The sequence below is a fragment of the Colobus angolensis genome, unplaced genomic scaffold (genome assembly GCF_000951035.1).
Source record: "Colobus angolensis palliatus isolate OR3802 unplaced genomic scaffold, Cang.pa_1.0 Scaffold6, whole genome shotgun sequence".
In the NCBI taxonomy this organism is placed as follows: Eukaryota; Metazoa; Chordata; class Mammalia; order Primates; family Cercopithecidae; genus Colobus; species Colobus angolensis.
In genome coordinates, this window is record NW_012119598.1 from 25803344 (window position 1) to 25816241 (window position 12898).

The 12898-nt window shown below is 39.6% G+C and overlaps 2 protein-coding genes across 5 annotated transcripts in view; both read right to left on the minus strand.

Moving 5' to 3' along the window:
• Positions 1 to 4239, minus strand: part of KIAA0319 (KIAA0319 ortholog) — a 111387-nt gene extending 107148 nt beyond the window's left edge. Inside the window, exon 1 of one of the 4 annotated variants that reach the window (XM_011962781.1) lies at positions 3830 to 4239. The gene's annotated coding sequence lies outside the window, so the exon portion shown is untranslated. Of the gene's footprint in view, positions 1 to 3720 lie in introns of all 4 variants that reach the window. The other 3 variants (XM_011962786.1, XM_011962783.1, XM_011962782.1) reach the window with 3 other exon arrangements.
• Positions 4240 to 8036: 3797 nt separating this feature from the next.
• TDP2 (tyrosyl-DNA phosphodiesterase 2) overlaps positions 8037 to 12898 on the minus strand; it is a 17842-nt gene continuing 12980 nt past the window's right edge. Inside the window, exons 5-7 of the mRNA XM_011962791.1 lie at positions 12442 to 12560; positions 11016 to 11186; positions 8037 to 9128 (exon numbers count right to left, since the gene is read on the minus strand). Of these exons, the coding sequence (XP_011818181.1) occupies positions 8847 to 9128; positions 11016 to 11186; positions 12442 to 12560 (572 nt within the window). The 3' untranslated portion in view covers positions 8037 to 8846. The remainder of the gene's footprint in view (positions 9129 to 11015; positions 11187 to 12441; positions 12561 to 12898) is intronic.

Below are 12898 nucleotides of genomic sequence, written 5' to 3' on the forward strand. Positions count from 1 at the left end.
AAAGAAGGAGAGAAAGAAAGGAAAAGAAAAGGAAAAAAGAGAAAGGGAAGGAAGGAAGGAGAGAGAGAGAAAAAAAGAAAAGAAAAAGACATTTTAAAGGGTTATTTTGAAAAAATTTTGAAGGTAACTCTGTTACATTGATTACCAGTGTACATTACACATCATGTACTTCACTTTAATGATGAAAACAAAAGATGGTAAGGTATGCTGATATAATCACAATCCTAGAATAACAAGACTGTTATCCTGGGAAGGGACAGCCCATACTTCCCCACCATCATATGAATAAACATCCTATCAACTGTAAAGCTTAAAATGTATGGGTGTTATGGGTGGCAACGCTGGAGTTAATTTACCCTCCATGCTTATATTCTGATGCTTAATAGCATGAAATGACTCCAACTTTGAAAATTCATTTTTAGGCCTGGATTATCGTCTTATTCAAGCTACATTGCTTAAATTAAAAAGATGTTACTATAATCCTTTGCTTTTTTTTTTTTTTTTGAAACAGAGTCTCGCTCTGTGGCCCTGGCTGGAGTGCAGTGGGGCAATCTGGGCTCACCACCACCTCTGCCTCCCGGAGTTCAAGCAATTCTCCTGTCTCAACTGGGATTACAGGCACCCACCACCATGCCTAGCTAATTTTTGTATTTTTAGTAGAGATGGGGTTTCACCATGTTGGCCAGGCTGGTCTCGAACTCCTGACCTCAGGTGATCCGCCCATCTCGGTCTCCCAGAGTGCTGGGATTATAGGCGTGAGTCACCGTGCACCCATCTTCCTTCGCTTTTTTGAACTTAAGGAAAAGAATGACCAGCAAGTTGACGGGTAGTGTAATTCTACACTATTATTTAGAAGGAAAAATAACTAAAACTTGAACACCATTGTTTTTACCTACTTGTGTCATTTAAGAAGCTCTGCTTTAAAACTTAAACACCTACTGTTAAAAGACTCTGCAAAATGATGATGCCAGATGTTATTCTGGCTCAATCATTTTTATTGGTTAATACAAATAAATGAGAAAATATTTTCTCATTATTGAAATTCACATGAATAGTGTCTAAAAGTACAGATTTTTAAAGACAAATAGAAAAATAACCTATACTATTCGGGTAATAGTAACTAAAAGCCCAGCCTTTGACACTACACAATATATCCACATAACAAAACTGCACTTGTACCCTCTAAATAGATAAACAATTTAAAAAACAAATAGAAAAATAACCTACCAATTATTCTAGGCCTACTAAAGCAAAGAACCTTCCTTGTGGGTATTAAATTACCAGAATATTAAATTGACATGATTTTATGATTTTCATTATGATATGTATTATTGTTGCTGTTATAAAGGTGTTGCAAGGAAAAATTTATGCATTTTATAATGATTTGATATCATAAATCAGAACAAGCTTTGGACATGTTAAAATAAATCTATTTTTAGGACCAAATTATTTTGAAGGTATGAAAAATATTTCCTGAAAAAGAACACATCTCAAAAATAACAACTTTTATTGAAGCGTTACTATTAAAACATGCCAGGCAATGAGCAAAGATCTCTCAAATATATTATTGTATTTAATTCTTACAGGAATTTCATTAAGTAGGTCCCGTTATTATCTCTGTTTTACAGGTGAGGAAACTGAGGTTTAGAGGGTTTAGAGAATTTGCCAAATGTGACACAGACACTAAGTGGCAGAGCCACGCCCAAACCCACACTCTCTGACCTGACAATCTGCAGCACTCTGCTCCAGAAACAGGCATACCTGGCTCTACACATAGCAGTGCCTCAATAACATAGTTTCATTCAACGTTGGTGACAAAAAAAATTCCTGGCCAGGGCCACTGTCTATGTGGAGTCTGTTCATTCTCCCCACGTCTGCGTGGGTTTTCTCTGGGTTTCACTTTCCTCCACATCCCAAAGCTGTGCACATGTCTACAGGGTCCCCGTCTGAGTGAATGGGTGTGTCTGTGAAAGTGCACCCTGTGATGGGATAGCTTCCTGGACAGGGGAGAGGGGTTCCCACTCTGAACTGCACAGAGAAACTCCAGCTACCTGTGACCTTGAACTGCAATAATTGGGTAAATAATTATCTTGTTTTTACGAATCCTTCTTAACTGTATGTATAGCTTCCATTTATTTCTATGTTTAATATTAGAAGTGCTGTGGTCCTTATTTAGAAGTTTGGTGATTTTTTTATGACCAGAAATATGCTGTAGGAACTTAACTCTTGTTTGTATCAATTAGCCCATGGTAAAACTGGTTTCCTTATACCTCGTTGTGTTTAAAGGTTCAGTTTCCAAGAACTTATCAAGAATGTTAAGTGAAGACTTACTGTATTTATTTAAAGAGAATGCTTCCTATCTGTTGGCTAGGGGGGAAAAAAAAGTCAAGAAAATTTAACAGCAAATCTATTCTTTTTTTTTTTTTTTTTTTTTTTGTTTTGAGGCGGAGTCTCGCTCTGTCGCCCGGACTGGAGTGCAGTGGCCGGATCTCAGCTCACTGCAAGCTCCGCCTCCTGGGCTTACGCCATTCTCCTGCCTCAGCCTCCCGAGTAGCTGGGACTACAGGCGCCCGCCACCTCGCCTGGCTAGTTTTTCTATTTTTAGTAGAGACGGGGTTTCACCGTGTTAGCCAGGATGGTCTCGATCTCCTGACCTCGTGATCCGCCCGTCTCGGCCTCCCAAAGTGCTGGGATTACAGGCTTGAGCCACCGCGCCCGGCCACAGCAAATCTATTCTTTTATATTAATACATTACCAAAGCTCTCTTTTGGCTATTTTTAATTCATAAAGATTTTGGCTGAATTATTTTCATTATTTTGAAACTAAATTCTTGCCTCGGCATTTTGCATTACAGATGCAAATGCAAAGGCATTACAAATAGTTAATACAAATAAATGAGAGTCCTTAGGTAATATGTTTACATTTCCCTTTTTCAAATTACAAAGGAATTTACCTTTCTCTGTGACTCCTACGTCTATATCTGAACTGATATCTCCAGTTTTCCTCATTTGAATTAAAAATAATACTAAAAAAAAGCACAAAATAAACGTTTACATTTGGCATAACTGTAGTAGTCTCCACGATTGTGGTCTTCCTATAATAAACAAATTGAAGCATTTGGAAAGTGAGCATGTATTTCAGGAATAAAGAAATAAATACCAACATTTACTTCCAAAATTACTGTGTGTGGGGGGGGGAACATTGTCTACAATTTATTTTTTCTGTTACTATCAAAAACATCATTCAACTTTTCAATTCAAGCACTGGAAAAAATACTAACATTTAACCGACAAACAAAAATGTTCTGGTGAACAAACCAGCAATAAAAGTGTACATGAATACGTATATCATAGTTTTCCTCCTTGTATTTAATTAACAAATGACCTTAGATGATAACCCTCAAAATTTCAGGTTTATCCTCCTCATTAATTTGTGACATTCCTTGGAGGGAAATCAAAGGGAAGAAGAGAAAGGTTTTAAGCTTCAGGTTATGGTAAGGAACAGAGACGAAATGCATTTAGCAAATAATAGGAAAGATCACATAAATAGTTCTGAACGAATTTTAAAGAAAACGATTCCTTACTTCTAAAAAAATGGAATTCCTGAGGTTGGGAAAAGACGCTCAAATTTCCCCGACTCTACCCTACTAGTAAACAATCAGCGCAGCAATAAAAAAAAATGCCCTTTCCTGAATGCCCAGAAGAAGCTTAAGAAACTCACCTTCTGAACTCGGGGCGTCTCGATTCTACTTTTATTGGGTATTGGCCTGCCTACTGGCTGCCCTCTTTCCTATTTCCCGGCCAGGCGGGCTGGAAAGTAGATACTGTACCTGGGGTCACTGCTGGCGACACTGAGGCTCGCCCCATTCGGTGCTGCTGGCCCTGAGCATCACTCGCCGTCCCACTTGTTCCTCCTCGTCGTCATCACAGGTCGTACACACACACCCACACGTTCACACCCTCGCGCGCGCGTCTGCTGTTAGAGGTACAGCCCCACCCCAGCAAAATCCTCGCTTCCTCTTCCCCGGGACGTAGCCCCAGAAGAGGGAATCTGGACCAAGCCCAAGACAGGCTGAAGCTACTGCTCCGCTCTCACCTCCGGCAGTGACAGCGATCGGGGCCTCGGCTCTGCGCGAGGCCAGTCAGGCCTGCCGAGGGCAGCACAGGTGGAGCAAGGTTGCACCCCCCGGGGATCCCCGCCCACCGCCCCGCGGCTGCTTCTGCAGGCTCGGGGAAAGCGCGCGCCAGTGATTCAGCGCCTTTCCGCCGCCGCGGTTACCACGGCGACGCGCGCGCACGCGCGCACACGCCCTCAGGGATGTGGGGCGCGGCAGCCGCCCCTGCCCAGCTCCCCGGTTGCGCTCTAAGGACCCGCACCGGGGCGAGACACTCCCACGCATGGACCAAGCAAAAGGCTTTCGGGAACCTGAGCGGCCTTCATACCCTACCTCCTTTCCTTCACCAAGCCCTTCCCTGTCACTGTGGCCCTAAACTGTCTGGGGGATGAACACTACTTCCAAATAAACACCGGGCCAGGGTGGCTCAAGGGAACCGTGGGCGCACTGCCTGGGTCAAAGACCCTTCGCGAATGTGTTCCCCAGCTTGTGTCACCCCAGCTACACAAGTTCGACTCTTCCAGTGGGAGTCTCTTTGGCCCCTACTCTGTAATTATCTTTCTATTTTGAGCAGGTGCTTTCTGATTGAGACTGGAAACCTGTGCTGGGAGGGGCTCACATCACCTCCAGGCCTTGCAAGTTAACTGGGTGCCCAGTATAGTTTGACATTTACATCTTGAGGAACGTGATAATCTAAAAAACAGAAAACTCGTGTGGAAGACTTTTGCATTTTTACTATTTTAATAAAGATGCAAAAGCATCTAGGGATAATGACACGAGCAGAAAAGGCAGGGCATTCCTTGCACATCTCATTACTAGGAAATATAGTGCAGTGCTTAGAGCTGAGTCACACACACTTGATGAATAAGCTTCTTGGTTACTCGGTATTTACCGAAGAGCCTTAGACAAGTTACATAATCTTGATAAACCTGTTTCCTCAATTATAAAATGAAGATAATAGCATTCATATAGGATGATTCTGGGAATCAAATAAGATAATGCACATTTAAAGAGTAAAAACCAGCTGAGTGCGGTGGCTCACGCCTGTAATCCTAGCACTTTGGCAGGCCCAGGCAGGCGGATCACGAGGTCAGGAGATCGAGACCATCCTGGCTAACACGGTGAAACCCCGTCTCTACTAAAAATACAAAAAATCAGCCGGGTGTGGTGACCCGCGCCTGTAGTTCCAGCTACTTGGGAGGCTGAGCAGGAGAATCGCTTCAACCCAGGAGGCGGGGGTTACAGTGAGTCGAGATCGTGCCACTGCACTCCAGCCTGGGTGACAGAGCAAGACTCCGTCTCTAAACAAATAAATAAAAACTAAAGAGTAAAAACCTGTCCAGGACTCAAAGAGTGAAAATCAGCTTGGATTTGGAAAAGTTAGTAATGATCAATGATCAGGCTGAGAGGACAAAGTCAGAAGCAAAATTAACAGGCAATATTGTTTCTTCTGGTCACACAGCAGCTACAAAACAACACAACTCCCTATTTGAATGACTACTGCTTTCTGCCTTTGCTTTACTATTCCCATCCATAACTGGGGATACCCAATTGCTAAACTCCCTTCACCTCCTGACAGCACCCAATCCCTCATTAATCCCCCTTTCTCTCAATCTGCCTGGGAAACAGCAACCAACTGGATCCCAGCCCTGATTTCAAGACTCTCCCTGGAATCCTTTAATAGGAACTCAAACCTTAAAAAAGACACTTCCTCCTTTTTCTGCTCACATGGCATTCCACAGGTACTCTTTCAGTGCATCAAGTCAATGAATTTGATTTTGTTCCCAATGATCCTTGGCTGATTAGCCTTTAAAGAAACATTTTTAGCACATACACACACACAGGCTTAGCCTAGAATGGTTAACTATACCATCTTTTTAACTCAGAGACACTATAATGAATATCTATTTCCATTTTTAATGAATGTATCTATTTTGCTATTGTATGAAAATGTTAGTCTCCTTCTCTAGGACACAGATGTGAGGCCACTACCTTTCACTTCTTTTCAGCATTCAATGGACATTCACTGAGCTCCTACTATATGCCAGACACTGCAATAGGTAGTAAGGGTAAAATGATGTATCCTTAGTATAATTTACTTTGTCTGCTCTTGCTTATGCTTTTGTTTGGGACATTTGTACAAGTTAAGAAACTTATTTTGAGGGTGGGAAAAACTGAGGTTTAGGAAGGTTAAAGTACATTCCACATCAGTGGTAAAAATGGTGCTTAGCGTAATGACAGTGTTGCCTCATTGAAATACAAGATTTTAGGCCAGGTACAGTGGCTCATGCCTATAATCCCAGCACTTTGTGGGCCAAGGCAGGAAGGAGGATTGTGTGAGCCCAGGAGTTCAAGGCCAGCCTGGGCAACATAGCAAGATCCTCTCTGTACAAAAAACAAAAATAAATAAAAAGTAGCTGGGTGTGGGTGCACACCTGTAATCCCAGCTACCCAAGAGTCTGAGGCGAGAGGATCACTTGTGCCCAGGAGGTTGAGACTGAAAAAAAAAAAAAAAAACCACCACCACCGAGAAGATTCTACATTGGAATTTCACTAAGCAGGAAGGTAAGGTAAGCAAAGCTACTACACTGGAAAAACTTTGAAAACTATTGCTCATGAAAGCAGACTAAAAATGGTTTTTTTTTGTTTGTTTTTTGAGACAGTCTTGCTCTGTTGCCCAGGCTGGAGTGCGGTGGCACGATCTCGGCTCACTGCAACTTCTGCCTCCCGGGGTCAAGCGATTCTCCTGCCTCAGCCTCGTAACTTGGATTACAGGCACGTGCCACCACGCCTGGCTAATTTTTTTGTATTTTTAGTAGAGACAGGGTTTCACCATGCTAGTCAGGCTGGTCTCGAACTCCTGACCTCGTGATCTGCCTGCCTCAGCCTCCCAAAGTGCTAGGATTACAGGCATGAGCCACTGCACCGGGCCTAAAAGTGGTTTGTTTCTATACACTTCATTTATAGTTTGTTTTTTAGATTTTGTCATACACAGTATACAGGAAGGTATTTCATGTAGATGCTGTGAGTTATATAAAGGAAATGATACGTCCATGGTTTTAAAACAATTTGACAATTATTTATTTATTTATTTTTAAGACAGAGTTTCACTCTTCTCGCCCAGGTTGGAGTGTAATGGCACAATCACGGCTCACTGCAATATCTGCCTCCCAGGTTCAAGCGATTCTCCTGCTTCAGCCTCCTGAGTAGCTGGCATTATAGGCGCCTGCCACCACGCCAGGCTAATTTTTGTATTTTTAGTAGAGACAGAGTTTCACCATGTTGGTTGGTCTAGTCTTGAACTCCTGACCTCAGGTGATCCACCTGCCTCAGCCTCCCAAAGTGCTGGGATTACAGGCATGAGCCACTGCACCCAGACGATAATCCTTTATTTAATCCAATATATTACACTATCTGTTTTAAGAATGTAGACTTTCACCCATCTATGTTTTGCAACATGATCTGAAGTTCTAACTTAGCTCTTCTAAATAAAAGCAATTTATGCCAGAATAATCCTTTTCCCACAGAAATGTACTATTGTCTTACCTCTAGGATGTATGCTACTCAACTATTAACATCTATTCTAATTTTTTATTTTTAATGATTAAAATTATGATTAACATTTAAACTCTTTCATTGTCACTACAGAGGGAATATTATATATAAATGTCTTTTTTTAGGTGTTTAAGTTTTGGCACTCCTGATATAAATAAGGTTCTGTTACTTCTAATCATTCTCACTGGCTTTCTTTTTTCATACAAAGCAAGCAGATATATTCTTGGTAATTCTTGGTGGAGTGAGAAGCAAATGGAAATCTGTTTTCTTCTACACAAAGAGAAAGAAGCAATAGTAGAGCCAGAAACAGGATGCAGATAAAAAATTTAATCTCATCATGGACACAAAAGCATACTAAAATAAACTATAAACAAATAAAATTCTTTATTTAAATTTCTCTTGTGGGGAAAATATTTTTCTTTAAAGCACACTTACAAGTAATTTGCATTTACTTCCTGTAAAACATTTCCATTTTATAATTAGCAAAACTAAAAGGCTATGTCTCTTTATGCATTTATTTTTGTTAGAAAAATGTCCCATGGTGCTATCAAACTGATTTTAACCATCATCGAGCCTAACTTTGCCTCTGTTGACAACATGACTACAAACATGAATCAAAACGGAGTTAAGGAATTTTAAGCCATAAGGTTTCAATTATAGCTTACCAATTATGTAGTTAGCTGACAAAAATCAAGTCTGATGTAGAACAGCTGTCATCTATTTAACTGCAGATAATCACGGCATGTTCATTTAAGACTATCTGAACTTATGAAATAAAGGATCCAGTCCCAATAACTCATTAATCTCTTACGTTTTCTTTTGAAGACTTATTTTAAATATTAACTATTTCGGTGCCTGAATGGAAAAACATAAACATTAGCTCAGAGACAATGTGGTTCCTGTTTGGAATCCAGCTGGCAGCTATAAGCACCGTTAAAAACTCTGACAGTCTTTGTGCCCTTTTTATTAAATGGCCTCACATCCTGAACACAGGAATGTGTTCATTTAAATAAACATTAATCTTTATGCTGAATTCTGAAAACACAACCACAAATCATAGTTGGTTTTTCTGTGACAATGATCTAGTACATTATTTCCTCCACATCAAACCAACCTTTCCAGAAGGTGGAAACTGTATTTGCAAAAATCAGGACAAAACTCACATTTGAAAAGCATTTTACAATATTATATCTAAATTGCACAGAAGACCCCAGTGATCACTAGGAAATCTACCACAGTCGAGTTTTTCCAATCCAAGAAGGTCCAAACTTCGGGGAATAATGTGTCCCTCTTCTGCTGCTGCTCTGAAAAACACTCGATCAAAACGAAGCTTACAAGCAGCAGTTATTCCAAGATTAGAGTTCATTTGTGTATCCCATGTATACTGGCAATGTTTAGGTTTGCCCAAAAACTCCCAGACATCCACAATGTTGTTGGGTAAACCACCACATTTGGTAACCTGAAAAGAAAAAGAATACTCTCTATAGCCTTTTCTCAACTTTAAAAAAAAAAAAAAAAAAAAAACAAAAAAAAAAAAAAAAAGGCCTTTTTGCTATTACCGTGCAAGAAATTATTAATGCACAAATGCAAAATATCGAGATACATTATAAAAAGTATTATGCTGCATAGTAGTATGTAATATAAAAATATCAAGACAGCCAGAGGGGTTGGAATTTGCCCCTTCTCTTCTGCCATAAATAGGTTAACTTTGGGTTTCAGATAAAATTTAGAAGGCTGAACATACATGGCCTGTTACTGCTGTTATCTGTTTTTAAAAACTGAACTCAAGTGAAAAGAAGGCAGAACTGCCACTCTACTTCAGTCTACAACTTTAGAAGTATAGCATTTATATGATCCAAAAATTTCAACTGCCTTCAGTTTTATTTGAAGTTTATTAATAATATTAATTGTTTGCTCATTCACACTCCCGGATTAAAAAAAATTGTTTGTGGTAAAATATACACAATATAAGATTTATCATTTTAACAACATTTTTTTTTTTGAGATGGAGTCTCACTCTGTCGCCCAGGAAGGAGTGCAGTGGTGCAATCTCGGTTCACTGCAACTTCCACCTCCCAGGTTCAAGCAATTCTAGTGCCTCAGCCTCCTGCACAGCTGGGATCACAGGCATGTGCCACAATGCCCAGCTAATTTCTGTATTTTTAGTAGACATGGGGTTTCACCGTGTTGGTCAGGAGGGTCTCGAACTCCTGGCCTCAAGTATCTGCCCACCTCGGCCTCCCGAAGTGCTGGGATTACGGGCGTGAGCCACTGTGCCCAGCCATTTTAACAATTTTTAAGTGTACAGTGATGTAGCATTAAGTACATTCACGTAGTTGTGCAAACGATGACCATCAACCATCTCCAGAACCTTTTAATCTTCCCCAACTGAAACTCTGTACCCATTAAACACCAATTCACCATTCCCTAATATCCCCAGTCCCTGGCAAACACCATTCTACTTTCGATCTCTATGAATTTGACCAGTTTAGGAAATTCATAAGAGGAATCATATAGTATCTTTTCCTTTTTGGACTGGCTTCATTCACTCAGCATAATGCCTTTAAGATTCGCCCATATTGTAGCATGTGTCAAAGTTTCTTCATCTTAAGGGTAATAATATTCCACTGTATGCATACAGCACATTTTGTTTATTCATCTGTCAGTGATACTTGGGCTGCTTCCACCTTTTAGCTACTGTGAATAACATGGCTGTGAACATCCATGGGTAGACAAAACATATTCAAATCCCTGCTTTCACTTCTTTTGGGTATTTATACCTAGAAGTGTAATCGATGCATCACATAGTAATTCTATGTTTAATTTTTTAAGGTCCTGAAAAATCCCACTGTGTCTCAGCTAAGCTATAGGCAAGGAGAAAGAGACTTTGTTTCAGATCTGGGCATGGTGGTAGCAGGAAAAGTGGGTAAAAAAGGCTAATAAAAGACAAAAAAGAAAAAAGAAAAGGAAAACTCAGAAAAAAGAGAGTTAGAAACAATTATCATGGTCAAATCTTTCCGTTGTTCTCATATTGCAACTAGGAATACTGCAAAGAAACAACCTTTTCTAAACTCTTCTAAAATCATTTTCTCCCTTTCTTTCTAATCCCATATATATAGTTTAGTGTTGTCTATGTCTCATGCACATTTTTATTTCCTCCAAAAGAAGCCCCTTCTTCCCCTAGGCATACAGCATAGGTTAAATAAATACTTGCTGAATTGCAAGGTCACTTAAGACATTTTGAGTGACTACAGGTCCTAGTTTTAACAGCTTTGGTCAAAGGAACCTAAATTAGTCTCCATAGCAATAAGCTGTCCTCAAACATCACACTGACTTTGTCACTCACCTCTTGATCCCTTAGATTTGTATCTCCTGCAAATATAACTGTAGCTGACTCTGGAGCCTCTTGCATTTTCTTTAAAACGATTTTTAACTGATTCATTCGTTCCGCAGCATGCCCTCTGGTGCTCTCCAAATGGGATGTCATAAGGCAAAGCTCATTTCCTGAGACATTCACCTGCAACAGGACAAACAGTCATTAAAATTGTCCACCGACTATTAATACTGAACTTTAATAACAAAATCAGCAGATTGTTCTGTCAAATGGTATATATCTACTAAACTGAAACTGTATAATCAGCACTGCGTCTATCCCTCCAGATCAAAAGAAGTATTAAAGCACTAACCCTGTCCCCAAAGAAGACTGTTTAGCAAGCATGACCTACCCCCAGATGTCACCTCCACTGTGAACCTTTCCCCAGTGTCCCCAGGCCATCAGTGGCTCCCTCCTCAATACACCTAAGGCATGCTGAACAGACTGTTTTAAAGCCCCCTAGGCTAAATTAAAAGGACAATTATTTCCCTCCTACAAAGCCGTAAGTCATTTGCAAAGCACAGAGGATTCTTATTTATTGCTGTATTTTTAAGGGCCTGGCATACAGGTATTCCAAAAAAGTCAGTTAACTGAATGAATGAGAATCATTTACCACTTGCAATTAAGACACCAGCAATGTACAATCTATCATTATATGAAGTGCTTGCAGAATCAAGTCTAATTCTTTCATATTGGTCATTCATGCTCTTCTATAATCAGGAGCCTACCTACTTCTCAACCTGTCACATTTCCCTCTCCATGGCCCCTACGCTCAACTGAATAGAATGTTCATTCATACTCATACATGTACACCTCGTGCAACTTGCAAAAGTTTGCTCATGGTGGTTTCTCTACTTGGACTCTTTTTAATGTCTATGTCTTACACATTTTTCAGGGTTCATTTCAAATACCATCTCCTCTATAAAACTCTCACTAAACAATCTGGTTAAAAGTCATCTCCTTTCTCTAAACTTCCACACATCATTTATACCTCTCCTGTGGCACTTATGCCTTTCTTATGTTTTAGTTATTATATATAAAGACTCTCCCTTACTAATCTATATACTATATCAGAGCAAGATCTATTCTTCATTTTTGTAAGTCTCATAGAGCACAATATAGTAGCATGTATAGAGTTAAAACATTACTTTAGGAAGCAAATGTGGAATGTTAGCAAACTCAAATATTCTTAAGAAAACAATAGACTGAGAATTCTATCTGCATTTAAAATTTATGTAAAAACTTAATTTTAGAAAGTGTTAACGAGTTTCTAAAACAATCTACATGTGTGAAGCAAATTTTTCTCAAAAGGCAATGGTTTTAAAAAGAATAACAACACAAAACTATGAAAAAATCTATTCTTTTTTTATAAAACACTCAATTTTTAAAAATTACTCACATGCACACATAAAAGGTTTCTCATCATTTTGGTACTTGGAAAAGGAATAATCTCTTGGCTTTTTAATTTCACTCTTGATTTCTTCAACATTATAGCTGTGAAATATCCTTCTTCATGACCTACAAATATTTGTGGAAAAGAATTTAGGCTAAGAAGGTCAAAGTTATTTTCAGTTTACCACAAGTTTGCCTACTGAAGAATTTTATAGCAAACAGGTAACAGATATTTACATGGATCTAAATCTTTAAACTATTATTTCAAAATAGTTCATCACGGCCAAACAAGTCTACCTCCCTCCCTCCCAAATTTTAACTAGAAGCTTAGAAGAAATAAAATAAATAAAAAAAAAGAGACCAGGCACAGTGGCTCATGTCTGTAATCCCAGCACTTTAGGAGGCCGAGGTGGGCAGATCACCTGAGGTCAGGAGTTCGAGACCAGCCTGACCAACATGGAGAA